This window comes from Canis lupus, chromosome 19, assembly GCF_011100685.1.
Source record: "Canis lupus familiaris isolate Mischka breed German Shepherd chromosome 19, alternate assembly UU_Cfam_GSD_1.0, whole genome shotgun sequence".
Classification (NCBI taxonomy): domain Eukaryota; kingdom Metazoa; phylum Chordata; class Mammalia; order Carnivora; family Canidae; genus Canis; species Canis lupus.
Genome location: NC_049240.1, coordinates 13,815,142 through 13,842,674, shown reverse-complemented (window position 1 = coordinate 13,842,674; position 27,533 = coordinate 13,815,142). Strand labels below are relative to the sequence as shown.

The 27,533-nt window shown below is 35.4% G+C and overlaps 1 protein-coding gene across 8 annotated transcripts in view; it reads right to left on the bottom strand.

The window, feature by feature from the left end:
• Positions 1–1,058: 1,058 nt before the first annotated feature.
• The window catches only part of MFSD8 (major facilitator superfamily domain containing 8), a 125,449-nt gene continuing 98,974 nt past the window's right edge, over positions 1,059–27,533 (bottom strand). For 7 of the 8 annotated variants that reach the window (XM_038564681.1, XM_038564682.1, XM_038564680.1 and 4 more), the window contains 7 exons: positions 26,448–26,592; positions 25,681–25,736; positions 21,184–21,292; positions 18,432–18,566; positions 14,714–14,817; positions 14,378–14,625; positions 11,508–12,325 (listed from right to left, as the gene is read on the bottom strand). In XM_038564681.1, the coding sequence (XP_038420609.1) occupies positions 12,119–12,325; positions 14,378–14,625; positions 14,714–14,817; positions 18,432–18,566; positions 21,184–21,292; positions 25,681–25,736; positions 26,448–26,592 (1,004 nt within the window). In that variant the 3' untranslated portion in view covers positions 11,508–12,118. Of the gene's footprint in view, positions 1,386–11,507; positions 12,326–14,377; positions 14,626–14,713; positions 14,818–18,431; positions 18,567–21,183; positions 21,293–25,680; positions 25,737–26,447; positions 26,593–27,533 lie in introns of those variants that run through there. The other variant, XM_038564685.1, reaches the window with a different exon arrangement.

Below are 27,533 nucleotides of genomic sequence, written 5' to 3'. Positions count from 1 at the left end.
TATATTTGTGAACTCATAGGTATTCTTTAAATTAATTTTTATTGTGGTGAAACAGCATTTCTTATAGTTTCTGCTTTATAATAATAGGTATTAATGTCTTATTAATTACACAAATATTAATAACATTTTTGTGATTGTAACACTAAGCATAATAAGGTATCCTTTGTTGCCTTTTGATACTTTTTGCTTGAATTTCCACCTTGTGAGATCAAGATGTTGATCTCTGCTTTCTTCTAATGTCTTTGGTCTAGAATATCTATACTTAGCATTTTACTTTTTTTAAAGATTTTATTTATTTATTCATGAGAGACACAGAGAGAGAGAGACAATCAGAGACACAGGCAGAGGGAGAAGCAGGCTTCATGCAGGGAGCCCAACATGGGACTCGATCCCGGGTCTCCAGGATCATGCCCTGGGCTGAAGCCGGCGCTAAACTGCTGAGCCACCCGGGGTTGCCCTACATTTTACTTTTAATCTTTCTGTGCTTGTTTGAGGAATGTCTCTTGTACACATCTTAGTGTTGGATTTGTCAGCAAAAAGATGAAAATCTTTTTTTCTTGTAAAAGATGAGTTCATCCTATTTTCACTTATTGATATGATTGATTTGTTTGCTGTTGTTTTATATCTATTTTTATATGTCTTCTATATATGTGTGTAATTTTTCATTTTGTGGTTTCTTTTATAAGCTCTTCCATTGTTGTATGTCTGGTATTTAGGGAACTATTCTACTGGTTACCTCTATTTTTACTGGTACCTCTACTACCTTTCCATAATATCCTTGATTTCCTTAATTTTACATACTGCCTATATTAGTTCTCTAACACAAGCAATATTAAAATTATCTCACAAGTTCTTCTCTCTTCTCTCCCTCTAACATTTAAAGTAATATCCTGGGCAACCCTGGTGGCACAGCGGTTTAGCACCGCCTGCAGCCCAAGGCGTGATCCTGGAGACCCTGGATCGAGTCCCACATTGGGCTTTCTGCATGGAGCCTGCTTGTCCCTTTGGCTGTGTCTCTGCCTCTCTCTCTCTCTCTCTGAATAAATAAATAAAATTTAAAAAATAAAGTAATATCCTTCCATTTCCAATAAATAACAATACAGCTAACAGCAAGCTTATTCTACTCCATTCATCCACAGTTTCTGGATAATTTTACTATACCTACATCATCAGAACCTATAACCATTATGTATAATTCTGTCACCTTTATTTCCATCATTTAGTTTTAGTTCTAGAGATAATATATAAAATGCTCATCACCATTCCTTACGCTGAATTGTCTCTTGTCATCTCGGTTGTTTGAAATTTGTTCACAGCTCATGAAAACAATATTCCTTGGGTTCTTCGTGATAGTTTATGGACGTTATACTTGAAGGTCAGCTTGACTAAAAAAAAAAAAAATAGATGAATCACACTGCCTTTCTTTAAGTATCTTAAATGTGTTAATCCACTGACTTCTGGCATAAAGTATCATCACAAAGTCTGATTGCAATCTGATTTCCTTTCTTTCTACGTGACTTAGCCATTTTGACTTGTACCCACTTTTTTTTAATCCAGTACTTTTTAAAATTTATCTTATTTTATTTAAATTTGACTAACAGGGCAGCCCTGGTGGTGCAGCGGTTTAGTGCCGCCTGCAGCCCGGGGCGTGATCCTGAAGACCCGGGATCAAGTCCCACGTCGGGCTCTCTGTATGGTGCCTGCTTCTCCTTCTGCCTGTGTCTCTGCCTCTCTCTCTGTCTCTATGAATAAATAAATAAAATCTTAAAAAATAAAATAAAATAAAATTGACTAACATATAATGTACTATTAGTTTCAGAGGTAGTGTTCAGTGATTCATCAGTTGTATATGACACCCAATACCCATTACATCACATACCCTCCTTAATGCCCATCACCTAGTTATGTCATCCCCCATCCCCATCCCCTCCAGCAACCATTTAAAAAGCTTTTGCACAGCAAAGGAAACAGTTGACAAAATCAAAGATAACCTACAGAATGGAAGAAGATATTTGTAAATGTTTTATCAGATAAAGGGCTAGTATCCAAAATCAATAAAGAACTTCAAACTCAATACCTAAAGAACAAAATAATCCAGACACAAAATGGGCAGAAGACATGAACAGACATTTCTCCAAAGAAGGCATTCAAATGGCCAACAAACATGAAAAAATGCTCAACATCACTCAGCATCAGGGAAATACAAATCAAAATCACAATGAGATACCACCTCACACCAGTCAGAATGGCTAAAGTGAACAACACAGGAAATGACAAATGTTGGCAAGGATGCAGAGAAAAGGCAACCCTCTTACATTGCTGGTGGGAATATAAACTGGTGCAGCCACTCTGGAAAAGTCTGGAGATTCCTCAATAAGTTGAAAATAGAGCTACCCTATGACCCAGCAATTGCACTACTGAGGATTTAGCCCAAAGATACAAATGTAGTGATCTGAAGGGCACCTGCATCTCAATGTTTATAGTAGCAATGTCCACAATAGCCAAACTATGGAAAGAGCCCAGATGTCCGACAGATGAATGGATAAAGAAGTGGTATGTATTTACAACAGAGCTATCAAAAAGAATGAAATCTTGGCATTTACAACAATGTGGATGGACCTAGAGGGTATTATGCTAAGCAAAACAATCCAATATTTTTAATGGAATATTTGACAGTAGACCATTCTGAGTCAATTTCTCAGGTACTTGGTATGCCATTTTCATATGTATGTTTGAGTTTTATTTTAGCAAATTTTTCTTATAGTTTGTAGAATTTGTTCTGTTCCATTGCTTTGGTTTTCTTTAGACTTCTATATATGTCATCTGTGCTTAGTTTTTATACCCATTACTTGCTCCAGAATCACTTTTTTAAAGATTTTATTTATTTATTCATGAGAGACAGAGAGAGAGAGAGAGAGAGAGAGAGTCAGAGATACAGGCAGAGGGAGGGAGAAGCAGGCTCCACGCAGGGAGCCCAATATGGGACTCGATCCTGGATCTCCAGGATCACACCCTGGACTGAAGGCTGCACTAAACCACTGAGCCACCAGGGCTGCCCCCAGAATCATTTTTATCTCTATTTCTGTTATTTTTTTATTTAAAAAAATTTTTTTTAAAGATTTTATGTATTTATTCATGAGAGATAGACACAGAGAGAGAGGCAAGGGAGAAGCAGGCTCCATGCAGGGAGCCCCATGCAAGACTCGATCCCAGGACCCTGGGATCACACCCTGAGCTGAAGGCAGAAGCTCAACCACTGAGCCACCCAGGCATCCCTATTTCTGTTATTTTAATTTTCATTTTTCTTTTATTTCCCTTATGAAATTATCTATAGCATCTTCTTTATTCTTGTGTTTTTTCTAATTTGGCCTTCATGTTGAGATCATTTTTTAAATTTCTTATGCTTTCCTGAATAAGAAACATTTTCATATCTTCCTATTCTCTTATTTCTCAATTTCACTAAAGAATTGCCTCATTTCTAATTATGATTTATGTCTTTGTTTTCAAGTTTCCATTATTTCATAATTTCTTTCTGCTCATTTTATGATATTCAGTTTTACTGTGTTTTATGGGCCTATATCTTGCATGCTTCTCTTGTCTGTAAGAATATCATTTAATTCAACTGTACTATTTTCTTGTTTCCTCCTCAGTATTTATCCTGTTAAATGGCACTTGTATTTCCAGCTGTTCGCATCAGAATCCTAGAAGTCATTCTTAACACCTTCTTTTGCCTTATTAATCAACTAATCCTGTCACCTCTACTTCTAAAATATATTTTATATGCTGTGCTTTCAAATCCCAGTTCCACTGCCACGTCCCTAGTCTGAGTCGCCAGCATTACTCATTTAAACCACTGCTTGTCTCCAAACATCTGCTATTGCCTCCTGTATCAGAGTTTTTAGGTGCAAACATTTGAATCTAATCTAGTTAGGTCAAGCAGAGAATATGCTTATTAAAGGTTATTTGTACATAGAACCTCTAGAATGGACAGAGATTCAAGCTTTGCAGTTAGGACCAATGCCTGAATCTCTGAATGTAGGAGCTGCCCCAGAAAAGACACCTGCCACACCTGCTTGGCACAGATCCCACAGCCATGCTGACAAAGCTAAGGAACTAGGTTCCAGAAGCTCTGCCAGTGCTGTCTCCAAAATTTGACAGCTGACTTTGCTCCATCACCAAAGTCCATTTTTCTCATGTTGCCCACTTCCTCTTTTTGCCCAATTCCTTATGACATCTCACAGGAGTCAGAAACACATGCTCATGCCTTAGCTGCAAGGGTAGATGAGAGTCTGGGGTTCTATGTGAGAGGCTCAGTGTGAGAAATTCTCCAAATGTATAAGAGTTGTCAGGAAATGAAGAGTGGCCACAAACAGGATAAATGTCCTCTACATCCCATTCCAGCACATACTTCACAGTTCAGCCAAATCATTCTAAAATACAAAGCTGATTTTTATTAAGTTTAAATTAATTGTGGAAATTTAAATATGCATTAGTACACATGTAAGTGTATAAGGAACCTCCATGTATCTTTCACCCAACTTCAACAAATATTTTGCCAATCTTGTTTCATCTATTCTGATGCTCTTTCCCCATTAGAGTATTTTAAAACAAATCCCAAACATCATTTAACTTCTATCTGCAGTATCTATCTTTAACAGATAAGAGCCTCTTTGAGGCATAACCATTATACTACCTCACATCTCAGAATTAGCAATAATTCCTTAATATCATCTAATATTGAGTTTGGTTTCAAATTTCTCCAAATGTCTCAAATGGATCCTTTTACATTTGTTTTATTTGAAACAGGATCCAAAAAAAGATCTTTAAGTTTCTTCTCATCTCTTTGATCTCTTTACTTATTTTTTTAAAAATATTTTGTTTATTTGTTTATTCATGTGAGACACAAGAGAGAGAAGCAGAGACATAGGCAAAGGGAGAAGCAGGCTCCCTGCAGGAAGCCTGATGCGGAACTCGATCCCAGGACCCCAGGATCACAACCTGAGCCAAAAGCAGACATTCAACCACTGAGCCACCCAGGCATCCTGTTTTGTTGTTGTTGTTGTTGTTGTTTTTAATAAAGAAACTGGATCTACAAAATATATTGCCTTCTGGGTTTAGGTGTACTACCCGGAGGTAGTATTTAATTTGCAGATTCTCTGAATTTCCTATAAACTGGTAGCTTATACCTATAGGCTTGACTATATTCTGGTGGTGCTATGTATTTCCTCATAGAAAAATCATCAAATCATGAGATAAAATTTACCCAGTTTCAATGATGTTAAGAATAATCAGTGGGTTCGGGTGTTGTCAGCCCATTAGTCCTTCAGAAAGTTCTTTATTAAGGCTCACCTAGTTTTATTTTCATTTTTTTTAAAGATTTTATTTATTCGTGATAGAGAGAGAGGCAGAGACACAGGCAGAGGGAGAAGTAGGCTCCATGCAGGGAGTCCGATGTGGGACTCGATCCCGGGACTCGAATCTGGGACTCCAGGATCACACCCTGGGCCAAAGGCAGGTGCTGAACCGCTGAGCCACCCAGGGACCCCCTCCCCTAGTTGTTTTAGCCTTCATTGATGATTGTTACCCCTATTACTTCACTAGAAGTTGCTAAATGGAGATCCTTATATTATTCACTTTGTATATATTAGCTTGGATTCTTTCTTTTTAAGATTTATTTCTTATGAGGCAAAAGTCACCAGAGGTAGGAGGTTGAGCTGGGTCACATGATTCAGGAGAGGTAGTAGAATCAAGCCTCTCAGACTTTTTACCCTTCCTCCCTTCACAGAAACCCTACCTGACACCTCTAGGTGGAATGAGACCCTGGCTCCCTTAGGCTCCTGTTACAGAACTGTGCATACTTTCTCTGTGGTGCTTCCAATATTATTAAAATTGCACATGTATGTATCTTCCCACTAGACTGTGAGCTCCTAGAAAATACAGATCCAGGCCTTAAATAAAACACACAGGATTTAACTAAAAAAAAAAACCAACAGATTTATTTCTTAGAGAGTGTGGTGAATAGTGAGAGGGGCAAAGGGAGAAGGAGAGAGAATCCTCAGATTCCATGCTGAGCCTGTCATGGGGCTTGATCTCACAACCCTAAGATCATGACCTGAGCCAAAATCAGGAGTTGGATGCTCAACCAACTGAGCCATCCAGGTGCTCCTAACTTGGATTTTTCTATGGGAAATAACTTTCCCTCAGCAAGTTTAGATATGTGAAAAGCAGAATAAATGCTTGAGTCTTTATTTTCTGGTTTTCAGAATAAAGATTTAAAGCCCTAGCAACCTAGTGAACCACAGGTGACTAATAGGGCTTTTTTTTTTTTTTTTAAAGATTTTATTTATTTACTTGACAGAGAGAAAGGGGTGGGGGGAGAAAGCATGAGCAGAGGGAGAGGGAGAAGCAGACTCCCCGCTGAGTAAGGAGTCAGGCTCGATCCCAGGACCCAGAGATCATGTCCTGAGCTGAAGGCAGATGCTTAACTGACTCAGCCACCCAGGCATTCCTATTTATTTTAGAGAGAAAGAGAGCAAGCGTTGGGGAAGGGCACAGGGAGAGACCTCAAGCAGACTCCCTGTTGAGCTCAGAGCCCAATGGAGGGCTCAATCTCATGACCCTGAAATCATGACCTGAGTGAAACCAAGAGTTGGTCACTCAACTGAGATACCAGGAGCCCATTTCTTATTTTTAATATCATTTTTAACTCATAGATTTTCACATATTTGTTGTGTTTAAATCAGCTACAGATACTCTTTTCAATCCTTTAACTGCCCTATTTTGGGCCAGTAGTAGTCTCTTTATTTGACTCCTGTGTCCTTTTGGCAAGACTTGTGTAGTCTTTGAGAACACTCTTGCTTTCTGGCACAAGATGTCTTAACTTCATTTTACCCCGCACCTGGAATCAGACATTTCTACGAGCACAAGTTTCTTTTTTAGAGACCACATTACCTTAAATGTCTTCCCATTTCTCTTAAATCCAAAATACCTAATATGGTATCATGCTTCCTGACATTGGTATGTCACAAATGCGTTATACTCCTAAATGGAAAATTGACCAATTCAGAGCTGAGTTGATTGGTGGAGCCTATGTTGTCTGAAGAAGCTGGGGACAAGCAACTTCATCTATTTTCCACAGTGGTGCATGTAATATTTTCTACGATTGCAATGATGAGAAAACAGGAGGTGACGGTATAGTAATAAACATCTGTTTGTCAGCTCAACAGACCTTCCTTTGATGGAAACTCCTCCATTCAGTTTTAAATCTTTTTAGTCCATGTAATTAAGACAAGCCTGACCAGGTTCTTCCCCTCCTGTCTCTTCCACATACAAATTGCATTCCCAGAATGGACGCAGGATCCAGGCCTGGGTTAGTAGAGGATTCCATTCCCTGCCCATCTGGGCAGTTCAGGGATAGGTATATATGCTAAAGTTGGCTAGTTGGAGCCTCTTCTGATATTTCTGCCTGAGCTAATTTTCTCTGGAATTGTGACTTACAAAGATGTTGCAAGATTGGAGCTGACAGTGCCCAACCTGCCACAGAATGGAAAGTACCTGAAAATAAAGTCAAGCATGTAGAACTAAAGAAAAAAGAGTCTTGAAGACATTCTTTAGACTCCTAACTCCAACCATCCGTAAAGTTAGAATACCTCTTACCACTGGAGACCTACCGCCCGAGGTCTACAAGACCTTGAATTGCCCCTCTATATCCTCAACTAATAAGACTTTTTCTCAGTCACTGTACTCTAACCACCTTAGATCTATTTGTGGTTCCATGAAAGCCCCAATATCTTACCACCTCCAGGGCTTTGCACCTGCCATGCCTTTGGCCTGAAATGCACCAGTCCAAACCTTTCTCTCCACCAGGCCTCAGTTAACCATTATATCCTCAGCAAAACAGTCCCTGACATTCCTGTTCAGCTCAGACCCTCTGTTAATCATCCCCATAGTTTCCTATACATCTCTCTCGTCGCCCTTCCCTTAAACATAATCATTTGTGCAACCACTTCACTAATTAATGTCTAATGTTCCTGTCAATATGTAAGTCCCATGAGGGGAGGTGCTCTGTGATTTTGACATGGTGATTGGTACATAGTAGGTATCTCTTGAATATGTATTGAAAGTATGAGTAAATACTTTTAAGGCTTATGGTACATATACATAATAATTTTATTAGAAAATGTACATTCGCAATGTTAAAATACATTAAATTACAAATAAATTTGCAGTAGTCGAAAAAGGTACCGAAAAATATCCTCTCACAATAAGTTAATCTCAAGAATTTGAGCAGATGCAGATAAACAGTGTATACTTTTTAGAGACCAAACAAATATTATATACAGATTTCACTTTATGCAAGATAACTTGAAGAGTTTAAATGTAGGCCAGCTTAGCAAGGTAACATGGAGATGCTTTTTGAAGTTATAAATCCCTTCAAATATAAAAATCACTTTAAGTTTTGGTTTTCAAAAACTTATTTTTTCTGAAATACAAACTATTTTCAGCAGCTTTTCATACCTATCATCTTTTCCAATTTATAATCCACTTGACCCACTCAAGACCTCAACTAGTGATTTTTTCCTGAAACTTTATCCCCCTGCCTTTTCCTCAACCCTATGTCATTTCCTTGTCGTCTTCTGCGGCAAGATGTGTGGTGGTATAATCCAGAAAAGAAAGCACTCTTAATAAAAAGAAAGATGTTAGTCATTTTTGTAAAATCATAGTTTAGCTGAATTTTATTCGATATTATAAATCTTTGGAAGTTGGGCAACTTCTCTATGTCATATTCTTGGATGGAAACAGTCTGTTACGCTAAGATAACAGCCTCAATTAGTGGACTTCATATTATATTTTCCTAATATTTCTACTAACAGGAGTCACCAGTACATGTAATTTACACTAAAATAAGCAATTAACTGCTCTTGCAACTTTCTGGCCTACTTCCCCCACTCTAACAAATTTAGTGGTTTAGAGTGTGGAGTCTAAAGACAGATATTTATTAGACAAATGTCTTAATTTCTCTGTGCCTGTTCTTTTATCTGTAAAATGGGAATCATAACAGTAACTTTGCTTCATAGGACTGCTGTGAAAACTAAACTCTGTATTACATATTGCCTGCAATATGGGAAGAATTCTATAAATATTAGTTTCATCATCACCATTATTTTCTATTGTACACACTATCTAAACCAAGGGTGTTTCTTTTTAGGATTAGAAGTGACCCAAAAAATGTAAGACTGAGGAAAGAGCTGCAGAACATCAAAGAAGAGAGATCCCAGGTCTTGACCAAATAGCCAGAAACCCCTGGCTATGGCTCTGATAAGTCTAACCAAAGCAGAGTCTTTCTATGGGAGATGAAGATGAGTAAAAACAATCTCTAAAATTTAATCAAGATTTCTGTCAGATTAAGCTTTCTATTAGAGCTGAAGTTTGATTTATGAGTATGGCAAATTTCAATAACAAAAAACCAAATAGTCTGATTTTAAAATGGGCAGAGGAGGAGCACCTGGCTGGCTCAGTCCATAGAGCATTAGATTCTTGATCTTGGCGTCATGAGTTCAAGTGCCACACTGAGTGTAGAGCTTACTTAAAAAAAAAAAAAAAAAAAAAAAAAAGATTAAAAAAAATGGGCAGAGGATCTGAAAAGACATTTTTCCAAAGGACATACATATGGTCATCAGATACATGAAAGGATGTTCCAGATCAACTAATCCTCAAGGAAATGCAAATGAAAACCACAATGAGATGTCACTTAACACCAGTGACAATGGCTAATATGAAGAATATAAGAAATAGCAAGTACTGATGAGGAAGTGAAGAAAAGGGGGCCGGCCCTTGTGCACTGTTCCAAAGGAGGAGGCAGGATTTCAAAGAGACATCTGCACTCCCATGTTCATTGCAGCATTATTCACAAAGCCAAAACATGGAAACCACCTAGATGTCCATCAACAGAGGAATAGATAAGGAAGATGTGCGTATGTAGTGAAATATTATTCAGCCATGAGAAAGGAGATCCTTCCATTTGTGGCAACATGGATGGACCTTGAGGTCATTATGCTAAGTGAAATAAGACAGAAAGACAGGGACATATACTATATGATATCACTTATATGTGAAATCTAAACGAGCTGAGCTATTAGAGGCAGAGAGTTGGATGATGGTTGATAGGGATTGGGGGTGGAGGAAATGGGGAGATGTTGGTCAGAGAACTTCCTGTTATAAGTGAGTTCTGGGGATTTACTGTACAACATGGTGATCACAATTAATAATAGTGTATTATATAATTTAAAGTTGCTAAGAGAGTAGATCTTAAATGTTCTCACCAAAAAAAAAAAAAAAAATGATAATTCTGTGATAGGATATAGGTATTAGCTAATGCTATGGTGGTAATCTTTTTGCTATATGTAAGTTCATCAAATCAATGCATTGTATACCTTAAACTTACACAATGTTATATATCAATTATATCTCAATAAAGCTGGAAAAACAAAAGGTACAGGGAGAAGATATCTATCTACAAGCCAAGGAGACCTCAAAAGAAACCAGCCCTGATGACAACCTTGGTCTTAGACTTCTAGCCTCCAGAACTGTGAGAAATAAATTTCTGTTGGTCAAGCCAAAAAGAAAAAAAAAAAGAAAAAAGAAAGAAAAAAGAAAGAAAGAAAGAGTATAGCAAACATAGTATAAAGTGCAGATTATAGTGTTTACGTATTTACTTTAAGATTTGAAAACAGAACTTAGAATAGGAAACATTTGGAAAAATATTTAGAAATATTTTTGTATTTTTTGGTAATACTGATCATCAGTATACATAATTCTATACTAGTTCCTCTTATCAGTATTCAACTTACATAGAGGTAGAAATGTATACATAGTGTGATTTAGCCAACTTCAAGTAAACTCAGTACGCTGTTACAGTAAAGCAATTTTACCACAAATATTTATTAGCCTAACTAGATTAGATTAGGGCTGTCATGGCCCATGCAAATTTAAAATTCTACAGTTCTGAATAGCTACGGAGACATAGTTTGAAAACAAACTGTATGTCTTCCTTGTCACTACCAAAAGATGGGAAAAGTAAATAATTAAAGTGATAGTTTTTCTCCAGAATTTAAGGGAGTTGAAAATGTCAATAATTTGAATAAATAGTAACACACTTGACTTACATTTTGAAAGTGAATAATTAGTACTTGAAAGAAAAATGTAATTAGTCCTATTAAAGGTAGTGTAATTCATCTGGATCTCTTAATCCTCTTTAGTGCTCAAATATTAGCATTATTTGTGCTTACCCATTAACTTAGGGGTTACTTAGTGAGATCGTGAACTAAAATAGGACAAAAGGTGTAGTATTAAAAATAATGACTTATAGAATGTCAGGGAGAATGGCAGGCCCTGGTAAATAGAAAATTTAAGAGTCACGACTTTTATTTCATAGGAAAACTGAAAATAGAAGCTGCATTTTTTTTTAATAAATAAAAAGTAGGTATCTTCAAACATAGGTACTTCTATTTAGGTAATTTCTATAATTTAATTCTTTTGTTATAGTTAATTCATACAGAACTCTCCTTATGGTTTCACTGCATATTTTCTCATTATTTTCATGACACCTCTGCAGTCTAAGAGTACAACTTCATATTTATAAATCATTGTCCATTCACTCATGAGTTCATGCAACGCCAAAAGAGACGCGATAATAGAATATCTTTTTGAAATAAGGAAATTGTGAACCAGTGTTTTTATATTAGGTCACTGTTCACAATTACACACAGAATTGTCTGTATTATTCAATATATGTTTTTGTAATTAAAAATATACAATATTTGCAGCCTGACTTTTGGAAACTGACTCATAATAATGATCTAGCAGAGCCTTGGAAGAGGAAGTCCCATACAACAAGTACTTTCCATCATAGTGTTAGGTTACTTTTTTTTTTTTTTTTAAGACCTTATTCATTCATTCATGAGACACACAGAGAGAGAGAGGCAGAGACAAAGGTAGAGGGAGAAGCAGGCTCCATGCAGGAAGCCCGATGTGGGACTTGATTCCGGGACTCCGGGATCATGCCCTGAGCCAAAGGCAGACGCCCAACCACTGAACCACCCAGGCATCCTGTGTCAGGTTACTCTTGAATCCTTCCATGCCTTACAGAAAAAGCAACAAGCCTTCTGTAAACCACACCCAGGAGTATGATGGTAAGCATCACTATTCCACACACAAGGCTGAATGCCCATCGTGGGCCCCAGGAAGTGTACACTTGGCTGATGAACACAGGTCCAAGAATCCGTGCTGCACTTCCAGAAGCTGTTAACCAGCCCATGTACACACCCTGTGGCAGGGAGGGGAGAGGGAGAAGCAGATTGATATTCAGGTTTAGTTAGTTTAAAAATAAGGATGATACAAAAATTAATAATAATAAGGATGATACTACTATTACCAAACTATGATAAACTCACAAGAATCACTTTTTCCATCTTTTTTCCTTTTAAATTAAATATAAAATGCCTCTCTATAAATACAGCAACTAACAAACAGTAAACTTACTTGATTAGTCAGTTTAAGAAAAATAAAGTAGTATAAAGAGACAAGCAGTGTCACCTGAAGCCCTGGAAACAATATAATTTTTTTTTTTTTTTACAATATAATTTTTTAATTATCCTTATGGCTAACATTTATTTTGTACTTACTATCTGCCAAACACTCTGCTAGGTGCTTTACATATATTGTTTCCAACATTCACAAATTTCTACAATTGCTATTATCCCCATTTAACAAATGTGGAAGCTGAAGCTCAGAAAATTCAAATAACTTGTCCAAGCATGTTTGGCTGACTCCATTATATCACTTTTCATTATACCACAAGGTTGTTCTTCCAACTACTGTACCCCCCAAACTATAACCCTACAATCTACCCAAGAATGTATAGTGCAGCAATACTTTTAATATCCTCAAATTGAAAATAACTTAACGGTCCATCAATGGTAGATTAAGTAACTAAATTATGGTATATTTAATGAATGGACTGCTAATCCGTTGCTTAAAAGAACAAGATCTTATATGGAGTAAGATCTTATAATGAGAACATCTCTATGCACTAACATGGAAAGAATACTATGGCTATTAAGTAAAAAAATTCAAGATGCAAAAAAATTGATATACATAAGATATATTCTGTGTTATCTTTTTCTAAAAAGGCATGAGTGTACATATGCTTGAACAGGTATAGAAAAATGTCTTGTGGGATCCCTGGGTGGCGCAGCTGTTTAGCGCCTGCCTTTGGCCCAGGGCGTGATCCTGGAGACCCGGGATTGAATCCCATGTCAGGCTCCTGGTGCATGGAGCCTGCTTCTCCCTCTGCCTGTCTCTCTCTCTGTGTGACTATCATAAAAAAAATTAAAAGAAAAAAGCTTTAAAAAAAAAAAAAAGAAAAATGTCTTGAGAGACACTTGGGTGGCTCAGCGGTTGAGTGTCTGCCTTTGGCTCAGAGTATAATCCTGGAGTCCCAGGATCAAGTCCCATGTTGGGCTCCCTGCAGGGAGCTTGCTTCTCCCTCTGCCTATGTCTCTGCCTCTCTGTGTCTCTCATGAATAAATAAATAAAAATCTTTAAAAAAAAGAAAAAAAATGTCCAGAAGTATACAAATGGACAAGGGTCAGCTTTAGTGTGTTGAGGCTAAGGGAAGCCTTCATTTTCTACTGTACACATTTCAAACTATTTGAATTTTGTTACAACTATCTTTTGTAATCTGCTTTTATAATATGCTTTTATTTTTTATTTTAAAAATTTGAAAAAACAATTTTATAGGTTAAAAAACTCAGAAGTGTTTATTATAGCTTAAAAACACAATATTAAACATTTTCTTTTCTCTGCCTTATTTCAATAGAAACATTAATTTTTGCCCTGAAAATGTAAAACCACTGGTGTAATTTTTAAAGAAGAAATTAATATTTTCATTTTGTGACCATTTAAACAACTTCTACTAAAAACAAGAGTCAGAAATAAAACTTGAGGGTCACCTGAGTGGCTCAGTCAGTTAAGTGTCTGGCTCTTGGTTTTGGATTCAGGTCATGATCTGAGGGCAGTGAAACTGAGCCCCGCATCAGGCTCTGCACTCAGCAAAGAGTCTGCCTGAGATTCTTTTTTATTTTTTTTATTTTTTGCCTGAGATTCTTTCTCTCTCTCCCTGCCTCTTCCCTCACTCTCACACTTATTCTCTGTCTCTCCAAAATAAAATCAAATCTTTTTTTTAAAAAAAGTGCTAAATATGATAAAAATCTGCTAAGTCAGCTTGTATAAAAATAGAGAATGGTAGCAAAAAATGTGAATGCTTACAACTATATTTCATTTAATTGCAATAGCAGTATCAGAGTAATTGACTCACCTGAGGTTTTGGTCCCAAAATTTTTGAATATAATGTATAGGACATAACATTACAGGATGGATAGCCTATTCCAATGAGCACAGCTGATGTGAGGAACTGGGCCAGGTGGATCATGGGGGTGTAGAAGCACCAAGCTTGTCCAATTGGGCAACCAGTTGGTCCTTCATTGTGATCTTCTTTTGGAGACTTCCAAAGAGTAATAATAATTTCCCCAAATGTGGTATTAGGAATTGAAGTATTATGCAGATCTATAAAAATAAAATTAGTACAGTACATTACTTGCTAATTTTAGATGAATAACAGGGGTTAACATTATAGAAACATGTATGGCTATACCTTCCCACTGTATCTTGGGAAAGTGATTTCCCCAAGGTAACAAGATAAAGAAGCCAACCCATACAACGATGAATCCTCCCAGTAGAATAGCACGCTCGCCAATCCTGTTAAAGAACAGAAACTCTGTAATTTAAAAATAAAACAGTATTACATAGTTTCATTACTTTAATATTTTAAAAACTATGATACAGTATCTTGATGCTTTTAGTCATATACCAGTTAATATGAATGTTAAATATAAATTTCTACTAAATAGAACCAGCGGATTTCAGATCTGGAATAGAAAATGTATAAGATGAGCCCGGAAGGGCAGCCTGGATAGCTTAGTCAGTTAAGCATCTGTCTTCGGCTCAGGTCATGATTTCAGGGTCCTGGGATCAAACCCCAGGTAGTCTCCCTGCTTCTCCCTCTGGCCTTCTTCCCACACCTGCTCTCTTTCTCTCAAATAAATAAATTAAAAAAAAAAAGATGAGCCTGGATACTTTTTTTCATACTAGAGAATATAGAAGCTATCAGTCTACCAGGCACTTCTAATATCTACATAAAGGTACTCTGAGCCAATCTGAAAATGCTGGCCAAAAACACAACAGTGTGAACACAAAAAATAATAGTAATGACAGTGGGTTAAAACATATAAAAATGTTATAATATATGAATTCATATTTTATTAAAATACTCTTGGGATCCCTGAGTGGCTCAGCAGTTTAGTGCCTGCCTTCGGCCCAGGGTGTGATCCTGGAGACTTGGGATCGAGTCCCATGTCGAGCTCCCTGCGTGGAGCCTGCTTCTCCCTCTGCCTGTGTCTCTGCCTCTCTCTCTGTGTGTCTCTCTCATGAATAAATAAATAAAATCTTAAAAAAAAAAAGAACTCTTGGTTACTTTTAGAGAATGTTAGGGTGCCAACTCATTATTTTAAAAAATCAGTTAATTAAAGGAAATAGTCTTCTTGTCATTCCTATACAAACTGTACCTCAAGATAAACAAATAGTTGGTGATGAGAAGATTCTAAAGAAAATATTCCAAAAAATTAAATAAAGACACAACGGAATTAAAACCCAGCACTGTACAATAATCTATTAAATTAATGAATCTAGGAATGATCAAGTCATTAACAGTGTAAAATGAGATAAACAAAATGTAACATTTCTCCTGATATAAGCACATAATACCACATATAAAGTATATTCTTGCCAAAAAATTGAACTCAAATTTTATCAAGCTTCTAGATCTAAGTTCCAATTTTTGAGAAATATAATAAACACAGGAAAATGTTAAAAAAACAAAAACAAAACCGGGGCAGCCAGGGTGGCTCAGCGGTTTAACGCCGCCTTCAGTTCAGGGCGTGATCCTGGAGACCCAGGATCCAGTCCCATGTCAGGCTCCCTGCATAGAGCCTGCTTCTCCCTCTGCCTGTCTCTCTGCCTGTCTCTCTCTCTGTGTCTCATGAATGAATAAATAAAATCTTAAAAAATAAAAATTAAAAAAAAATTAAAAACCCACCACAGGAATTCAATTAGCAAGATCCAAAATGTGAGAAACTATAAAGTATACATACATCCTAGTTTCTTTAATTTATAAGGAAAAAAAAGGAATACAGAAAGCCTATAGATTAAAAAAGACTTAAGGAACTTAGTCAAGTAAGTTGTGAAACAAAACAGTATGAAACAAAACAAATCTTAAAAACTATTGAAACAGTACAGGAAATTAGAATACTGCCTGGATATTTGATGATAGTGAGAAATCACTTAATTTTTAAATTTATTTTTGTTATTTATTTAAAGATTTATTTAATTGAGAGAGAAAGAGAGCACTATGTGTGTATGCACTGGGGGGAGAGACGGAGAGAAACTCAAGCAGGCTCCCAGCCAGAGCCAAAGCCAGGCAAGTCTCCATCTCACAACTCTGAGATCATGACCTGAACTGAAATCAAGAGTCAATGCTTAACTGACTGAGCCACCCAGGTGCCCCATGGTTAATTTTTTTAGATGTGATGACGTTGTCATCATTAACTTTGAGATACATACTGAAATATTTATGGAAGATATGAAATGATATCAGGGATTGGCTTCCAAATAATCCAGGGATAGAGGATAGGGATAGGGAGTGTGGAGTAGGTAGTGGTATAGATCAATCACAATTATCCAAGGATTAGTAATTGCTAAGGTTGGGTAATGCATATTAGAAATTCAGGACATGATGCTCTCTAAACCTTTGTATATGTTAGAAATTTTCCATAATAAAAAGTGAAATATACAAACAAGACCAAAGACTTTCCAAAACAAAATAAAATCACTTCACATCACCCTCAGAATACCTATCAGGTTTCACATCTTTCTAACCTGATGTTCTCCCATTTGCCATTTCTTTCATTCTGCTCTGGCCAAACTTGCCTTCCTGCTTCTTTCTAACACTGCCACTCTCTTCCAACCCTGCCCTTGCTACTATTTATTCTCTTCCTCTCTCCATTCTTCTTCATAGCACTTACCACTACCTGACATCATATTTTTGTTTATTGGTTTTTCCCACCGAATAGAATACAGGCTCTTTGAAGGTATGGAGTTGGATAATCTATAAGAATGCTTATCAGCAGGACTGTTCTTTTTCTGTAGGAAGATGTAATGCATTTTCTATTATTTAATTTAGAATATAAATCTATGTCTATGTTTGTGTCTTTATCGTGGACCCTCTACTTGGCTCTATAAGCATAGGAATCTTCATAGTATCTCCCATCGAACCTCACCCTGCACACTGACTCAAGATTTGTTAATTGATTTTACAACTTTAAAAGTTCTGAAGTATTATTAAAGCATTTTAGGAATATTAAATTGTTAGAATTGCTTAAATTCATCAACTAATGTCCCATCTCAGACTATATGAATGAACTTAATTTTATACATGTACTTTCCCCAAAGCGTGTTCTTTACAGCTGTAGTTTTACAAAACGCTTCTTTAAAGCAATGTTCTTGGGGTGCCTGGGTGGCTCAGTCTAGTAAGTGTCTGCCTTTGGCTCAGACAGGATCCCAGGATCCTGGAATATAGACCCGCATCTGGCTCCCTGCTCAGTGGTAAGTCTCCCTTCTCCCTCTCCCCCTGCTCGTGTTCGCTCTCTCTCTCTCTCTCTCTCTCTCTTTCTGTCAAATAAATGGGTAAAATCTTTTTTAAAAAATAAAAAATGTTCTGTGGTCAAGTTACAAGTAACTTTGAGAAATGCTACATAATAGCTTTGTCATTATGGTGACATCATATATATGTACTGAAGATGTGGAAGTTTTAGAGTACAGAAGTTTGGTTATTTTAATCAGAATTTTCCAGACTTAACCATTAAATCTTTTCTGTTGCATATATATATTACCATACAGCAGATAAAGTTTTCTAAAATACACTTTTAAAAATACTTTAAATAAAACAGAATATACAAAAGATATATTAGAAGACAATTAATTCACTTTGTAAAATATCTTGTTTTACCAAAGAATATGCCATATGGTATAGAAATATCATGTTTCCTTAATAAACCTTAAATCTGTTTGCAAAACATTCAAGGACTGAAAGTAATACATAAGAAGAGAAAAACTTTAAATATTTTTACTAACACACTTGTTTATGTTAGCTCTATTTCATGTTTCACTTTAAAAAAGACATTTTTAAATGTCTTTTAAAAGTCTGTCATTTTTAAAGGTCTATTTTAAAATTCACTGAAACAAAATACATAACTTACTTCTTGGAAAGTAATTTAATCCCCATGAAAATAATAAGCGCCTCAACTCCAAGAGCAGCAAGTATTATTCCATCATATAATACAGCTTGTTCTCTAGTCCAGGCATACATATCCATTGTTAATGGAGTAACAATCCTAAGAAAAACAAATTATTCTTATTTTATTGAAATTATAGTCATGATAAATGTGAAATAGAAGCTTTAATAATGATACTGACACATTAAAGAATTTGCATCCCTTAATGACACCAGCTCTACATAAAAACAAAAAAACAAAAAAACACATTTTAAGCACATTTTGGGGATCCCTGGGTGGCTCAGTGGTTTAGCACCTGCCTTTGGCCCAGGGCACGATCCTGGACTCCCGGGATCGAGTCCCACGTTGGGCTCCCGGCATGGAGCCTGCTTCTCCCTCCTCCTGTGTCTCTGCCTCTCTCTCTCTCTCTCCCTCTATGTCTATCATAAATAAATAAATAAATCTTTAAAAAAAAAAAGCACATTTTGTTGTTACTTATACAAGCTACTGTTTGGCTGTTTGTATTTTTATTTACTAATATCTATTTTAATTATAAGTAATATATCCACATTGCAAAAAAGTCTGAAGGACAGGAAAAGAACAAACCAACCATAAGTTTTACCATTCTAACTAATCATGGTTAAATTGGTTTAAATTGGTTTAAAAAGTAATAACATAATAGTAAGAGTGTTACTATAATTATTAGAAACGTGTTATATTTTTTCTTCCTCAGTCTCTTTCACCCCTATTTTGAATGTATGTATTTCTTTTCTACTTCTGAATGGTATTCTTTTATATGTCTGTCTCCTTCCTTGCCAAGCTTCTTTCCCTACTCTATTCCCTCTATTAACTGGCTACAAAATGGAACTGAAACATACTTAAAATGTTCATTCTTAAAAAAAAAAAAAAAAAGAACATCACTATTTTTTTATTTTAAAATCAGAGAAGGGATCCCTGGGTGGCGCAGCGGTTTGGCGCCTGCCTTTGGCCCAGGGCGTGATCCTGGAGACCCGGGATCGAATCCCACGTCGGGCTCCCGGTGCATGGAGCCTGCTTCTCCCTCTGTCTATGTCTCTGCCTCTCTCTCTCTCTCTCTCTATCATAAATAAATAAAAATTTAAAAAAAAATAATAAAATAAAATCAGAGAAGCTGATGTGGAAAATGGTTTGGTAGTTTCTCAATAAGTAAAACATAGAATTACCATGTCATCCAGCAAATCCACTTCTTGGTATACAACCCAAAGAACTGAAAGCAGGGACTCAACCAGATAACCTGTACACCAACATCACAGCATCATGGCATTATTCACAAGTGCCAAAAGGTGGAAACAACCCAAATATCCATTGACAGGTGAATGGATAAACGAAACTACTATATGCATACAATGGAATATTATTTAGCCATAAAAGGTATGAAATTCAGATACAGGCTATAACATGGATGAACCTTAAAAACACCATGCTAAGTGAAATAAGCAAGATACAAAAGGACAAAAGGAAACGTGTTATATGATTCCATTTATTTGAGGTATCTAGCTTGGCCAAATTCACAGAGAAAGTAGAATAAAGGCTACCAGGGACTAGGTGAGGCAGAATGGGAAATTATTGTTTAATGGGTGGAAAGCTTCTGTTTGGAATGATGAAAAAATTCTGGATATGGTTGTACAACATTTGTGAATATACTTAATGCTGAATTGTAAATTAAAAATAGTTAAAATGGTACATTTTATGTTATGTATATTTTACCACAATTTAAAAAAATGCTCCCAAATCAGATGAACTGAAACTTTCATCTATCTCAATAATTTTAAAAATAAAAAAATAAAGAAAATTTACATGTGCTGGCATACAAATGTTAAAATTATTGACAAAGGAATAAACCAAAATTTCAAATGATAATGTCACAATCTGTTGATTTAATAGACACACATGCTAGTCCTTACACTGTATAGAAAAAAAATTTTGAAAAATTAATACTGAACTATTAGCAGTGGTTACTTCCAGGGAAAGAAGTGGATGTGGAGATACAGTTTTAGTGTTTAGAATATTTATACCAAGAAGGTACTATTTTTACAGTATAATGGAAAGGCATTTAATTTCATTTTTTAAAAATTATTTATTTATTTGAGAGAGAGTGAGAGAGAGCATGAATGGGGGGAGAAGCAGATGGAGAGTGAGAAGCAGACTCTGCTGAGCAGGGAGCCAATACAGGGTTCGATCCCAGGACCCTGGGATGATGATCTGAACAGAAGGCAGATGGTTAACAGACTGAGCCACCCAGGCATCCTAGAAAGGCATTTTAAAAATAAAAAAGTCATATGATAGCTAAAGGTCAACAAACCTACACAAGGCAGAAATTTTGTAATATACTAGTTTTCAGGATCAGCACTTAGAGTTAACACTACCAGACTGACCCTCATATACATAAATAGTTATATAGCTTAAAGTTAGTTAAATCATGGCACTGAAGTTTTATAACTATATTTATCATAAAACTCTGAGAAAGAAAGGAAAGACTAGTGAAACAGATTTCTTTATAAGGAAGTAAGATAAAGTAGTAAGATTACAGAGAATCAACTATATTCAAATTAAAAGCATAAAATTTATATATACTTTTTACATCATGACAAAAAATGTCTTAAAGTTTTGAGAACATTGATATGCTTGATTAATGTTGCATCAAGAAATGCAAGTTATTCATATAGTATGATTTAGATGAAGACAGAATAAAACTTACGTTTCAAAAAGGGCAAAGATAAATAGAATCACGAAAAACACAATATTAGTGGCCACAACAGCAACTTGATCAATATTTCCTTGGAGAACCTGAACTTCATCTGTACTTGCTATAATAAACAGGAGAAAAATTATATTACTTAAACTTTCTTACAACACTAAAACAGTATAGAAATTATATGTAGCAAATTCTATGACTAAACATACATTTATTTATTATTTTTTTGACTAAACATTTAAAATCACTTTTAGGCTTCAAAGCAGTTTAAAAGTAATGATTTATATGACAGAAATAATTTTCTAAAATGGCATTTAAAAATAAAGTGAATTTTCTTCCCAGGAGATATACTTCAATTGTCTTATCTATAGGAAGCATTCATATTTTCTATTAGCTTATTCTCAATCCAAAATAGGAATATATTTTATAAAATTCTATAAAATGATCTCATACTAAAAATACTTATTTTAAGTTTTTATTGTGAGTGCCTGGGTGGTTTAGTCACTTAAGCATCTGACTCATGGTTTTGGCTCAGGTCATGATCTCAGGGTTGTGAGACAGAGCTCTGCAACAGGCTCTGCATTCAGGGTGGAGTCTGCTTGAGATTATCTCTCCCTTTCCATCTGCCCCTCCAGCCACTGAAGCGTGCTTTCTCTCTCAATAAATAAATAAGATCTTTAAAAAAAAAAAATTTCCATTGCAAGTTTTTTTTTTCTATTTTACTGGAATCTTAAATTTATGAGGATTTCAATGAAGATCTCAAATAGTTTACTAAATCAGTTAGTTCTGTGATTCATTCACTTCAGTGGCTATATATTTTGAATTTCAATGCTATGTGAAATTAGTATTAGTAAATATCTTTATGTTATTACCACATTTTCTCAAAGTCTTTATGTTATCACTTATATTTTCACAAAGAAATATATTTTGCAGGATACCTGGGTGGCTCAGCAGTTAAGCGCCTGCCTTTGGCCCAGGGTGTGATCCTGGAGTCCTGAGATGGGAGTCCCACATTGGGCTCCCTGCATGGCTACGTCTCTGTCTCTCTCTCTCTCGGTGTCTCTCATGAATAAATAAATAAAATCTTTAATATATATATATATATATATATATATATACACACACACACACACACACACACACACACACACACATACATATATTGCAAATAACCACCAAGATTTGATGGTGGTTTTATAAATTAGGAGGGCAAAGTAAGTGTACTGACTTACCTTGAACTATGTAGTTAAGCTGCACACTCAATATTAGCTATTCCTGATATAACTGAGAAGTGTGAAGCCATATATATCTACTTATATACATTTGTCATGCTGTTTTATAACTCACTTATTCAGAGTAACTCTGGCAAATAATTCAAGAATGTGTTCATTTTATGCTATCTAAGTGTATCTAAGTGTATGTGTAGCAGCAGCAGGGGGCAAGGGGCTACTTTCCTAAGACACAGTAAGTTTCTATAATTTTTTTCATAATAGACATTGACTCTGTATCTCAGGATTCTTGACTCTGGTCCTTGTGGGCCTTGTATTATTTTGGAGAGACCTTCCTGATTCTCCATTATCATCTAGAAGCTAATCTTTACTCCTTGAATCAAAAAGCAACACTGCTCTAACTCAAACTGGAGTTTTCTTCCTATGTGGTTAGTTTCCTACAGCCTCCACCCACTGTTGGCCTCAGTGGGAAAGCTCAGAAATGTTGCATCCTAGACTGTGAGGATTGCCTGGTTATTCAAATTTTAAGAATTTTAAGAAAACACTATATTAATATATTGATGATTCAAAGACTATATAACTAGAAATTCTAATCTATCCAATGATAATATGTTTAATAATAGGGAAAAAACGGACACATTTTATTTAAATACTTACACTGAAATTTTAAAATGTTTTTTTTTTTTTGGGAATATTTTGAAGTACCTAGAATTCTTTTTTTTTTTTTTTTAAGATTTTATTTATTTATTCATGAGAGACACAGAAAGAGAGGCAGAGACACAAACAGAGGGAGAAGCAGACTTCCTGCAGGGAGCCCGATGCGGGACTTGATCCCGGGACCCCAGGATCATACCCCAGGCCGAAGGCAGGCGCTAAACTGCTGAGCCACCCAGGGATCCCCATAGAATTCTTTTTTTTTTTTTCCCATAGAATTCTTAATAAAGAAAATAAATCGGTCTTTCTAAACTCTCATTTGTGCTTTAGGGCAGTGATGTGTGATAGAACTCTCACATGATAGAAATGTTGTTTCACCATGTTGCCTAAGACAGCCACTAGCCATATATCCATAATTAAACACTTGAAATGTTGCTACTGTGATTGAGGGATTTCTTAAATGTCATTTAATTTAAATTTAAATAGCCAAATATAGCCGGTGGTTACCATATTGGACAGTGTGGTTCAAGAACTCTGCTCCCCAGTATGGTTCATAGACCAGCAGCATCAGCTCCCATGATAGCTTTATTATAATGTAGATGCTCAGAATCTCACTAGGTTTGCCAGATTTAGTACATAAAAATACACGATATCCAGTTAAGTTTGAATTTGTGATAAATAACAACTTTAAGTATTTTCCGTGCAATATTTGAAATTTAAATATAGGAATGTTTGATGAAGAAAAGTAATGTTTGATGAAATATTTGAGGCATATTTATACTAAAAGATTACTCATTGCTTTTCAGAAACCTAAATTTAACTGGATGGGACATATTTATACTAAAAAATTATTCAAATTCAATTGGCTGTCCTGTGTTTTATCTGGCAACCCTAGTTAGACCTCTCTCCAGGCCCACTGATTCAGAAGTGGCATTTTAACAAGGTTTCCAAGTGCTTTCTAAGCATGTTAAAAGTCCGCGAAGCACTGATCGATATTGTTATCCCCTTCCAACTTCTGAAAGATTTTGCTTTTGATGTTTCTTCCTTTTCTCAGCATCTTATACTCACCCTCTTCTACTTGTTCATTCCTTTAACCTGATAGGTCTTTTAAATAGCATCCTATTTCTCACATTTTAAGCAAAACAGCTTATACTCCCTGCTGGTATTTCCTCACCATTCTTTCCTTCCTTCCTTTCCTTTATTTTGAAATATATTCAGCCCCTATATTCAACAGTATGTTGCCACACTTGATTCATCTACCCCTTCCTTTCCATTTTTCTCTCATTCTCTTTATTGTAGTGTTTTTCACTGGCTTACTCTAAAATTTGTATCTCTAGCTTTGATCTCTGTTGCCAAAATTACAAATGACTCCAGCATTTTTTAGTTGTTCTGGTGTAGCAGTAGATTTAGCTTAGAAATCATTTTCTATGTTCAGCCAATGTCCCTTCCTAAATTCTTGTTCTCTCCCATTCTCTCATTTATCTAGACTCAAAACCCGATAGACCTCTTCAACAACTCCCCCTATTCCTTAATATTCCCTATCCAAACTATCAAGAATCTTGATTTTTTTTTTTCTTCAAAAACTCACATCTATCCCTTCTCTGTTCTTAAGTTGCTCTCCTAGTTCAGACCTTCACACATCTGGATTAGTCTCACATGGAATCTATTGTCATACTTCTTTTTTCAAAAACTTACTAACGTTCCTCACCACTCTGCTCTCCACCTTACTACTTTTAATTTTATCTTCCACTAGTTTTATTGTGAAAATTAAAATAAAATGGCTATTAAAGTACTTGGTAAAATAACACTATGTCTTTTTCACAACTTCACAAACTCCTTAAAGGCAAGAACTGAGTTGCAATCTTTTGCACAGAGGGGGACACTCCCCAAGGAGGACATAATTAGTACTGAAATAATGGTTTATTTACTAAAATATACCTACTGACCAGATTGGGTCCCTACTTCTGAACCAGAGAAAGATCTAAGGGATGAAAGTGTACCTTTGTAGAGTATCCAAAAAAAAAAAAAAAAATTAAAATACAAATACAAAAGACAAATCCATTCCCATGATGAAGTAAAGAAATGCTTGAGATGGGCAGCCCAGGTGGCTCAGTGGTTTAGCGCCGCCTTCAGCCCAGGGCCTGATCCTGGAGACCGGGGATCGATCCTGGAGATGTCGGGCTCCCTGCAGAAAGCCTGCTTCTCCCTCTGCCTGTGTCTCTGCCTTTCTCTCTCCCTGTGTCTCTCATGAATAAATAAATAAAATCTTAAAAAAAAAAAAAAAGAAGTAAATGCTTGAGATAGAAAGATACATTTGGTAGGAAAGTTACTGAAATCATTCCAAAGAACTGGAGGATTTTAGGATATTGGCTCTTTACAAACAAGATGAAGTGATTTTTAGCCATGGTTTTAACCTTACCAATCATGAACACCAAATAACTGATCTGGGCATGCTTTTTTTAAAAAAATAATCAATTTAAGTAACTTTCTAATTTGAAGATCCTCCCCAGTCACCCACTGTACTATCCCCAGAAGCAAAATCCAAGTAAATAGCAAACAGAATCATCAGATACATTTTGATAATGTTACAGTAATTAGTCAAACAGGTTAACAGTACCTTCTTCAAAATTAACATTTTTACACTGTCGTCCTGAGTCATCCACATGATGTTCTCTTAAAAAGAAAAACATAAGTATTGTATCCAATAAAAACTTAGTATAATAAATGATTATAATTTATTGGTAGCCTTCTATTTTTGCACATTCTGATACAGTTCTTTTTACTGACTTCTTTTTTTTTTTTAACTGACTTCTGAGTAATGAAAATTATTACCGATGAAATATAACCAACAAAATTTAAAAGATACAAGTTACAATTCTTACTATATTATCATATAAATGAAAAATAATATTCATTCAAAAGCATACATGATCTACTTTAATAAATATTGAAGTTTTCCAGTGATTTTAAACATTTTTTATAAATGTTTTTGGGTCCTTGGATAAAGTAGTCCAAAGAAATATAAAGTAATAAAACGTCTGTAGTTTTATAAAAATCTCTTCTAATATATAAAAGATAAGAGAGATATACTATAAGTAACTTTTGTATTTAAGGTTGATACCAATCCTTAATCTACTTAAATGCTGCTTTCATGCTATTCCCTACTTAGAAATCTATAGTTAATATATCAAGTAGTACTATATCAAGTAACTATATCAAGCAGTTATGAGTACTATATTTATTAGCTGATCGAAAAAACATGAACACAACTATGGACATCAAAAGCCAAATAAAGGCTTTATAGGGATAATTATCTTCCATTAATGATAATGCTTATTTAATTTCACAATCTAAAAAGGTAGTTTATCACTTATACCTAATTACCTTAATAGAATAAGGATCAGAATAATATTTAAAACTCCCAGGAATGCGCCAAGTAAAACTGGTGCTGTATACATGTTTATCTGTAGTTTAATGGTATCCCATGTCACGCCCTTTTCTCCAATGAGTGCAAAACAAGTCTGAAAAACTTAATAAAATAAAATGTATACAGATGAATTAGTAAGTAGGAAGCAGAAGCTAAAAAAACTCTGAAAGACATTTACCATGAGATTGGAAGCAACATTATGGGATCATTTATCTATATCATGCATCTCAATAGAGGCAAGAAAGTTCGGGGAAGGGGACAAAATATTACTTTTTCTGTATAAAGTATAGACATTCATAACAGTACATAAAAGATATACAATTGACCTGTGGTACTAGGGAAAAAAAAAAATGCCTAAAATGGCTCAATAGAGGGACAACAATGAGAAAAAGGTTGGGAAATACTGATGTACATGCATTCACAAAGTATTATATCTAAAGTAACTTGTCAGTATCTTTCTTTTTAAAAAATATCTCCACAGGAAATCTAAATTATCCAATTTCTTTCATAAATAAATCACAACTTCATTTTAAGAAATAGAATGTCATGTTTTAAGTCAATATTTCTTTACTGTGCATATAGTATTTAAATTCTATATATTTTTAAAATTTTGGCTCTACGGCAAAACTCAGATTGGAAGAGTACTAGTTTGCTTTCCTGATTTAGATTCTACAACTGGCTGTTCTCATAATTTACATGTAACCTTAAGGTAAGAATGAAGTAATATACTATACATAAAACACTTAGGATAGTATCTAGCACATAGTAAGCATTCAACAAATGCTAGTGCTGTTAATGTGGTTATTACAGGAAAGGTCATATAATCCTCTTCAGGCCTACATTTACTCATCTATATATAATATAAAATATTTAAATAAGATAACCTTTAAAATAATTTTTTCCTCTCTTTTCCTTTTTTGATTATTTCCTGTATTCTTAGGTTGAAAATGTGACAAATCAATGAACAAGGCGATATAAATTTTAGTGGTCTTTTTTTTTTTTTTCCTAATGTCCTGTCTGCCTTTATACTAGCTGATACTGTC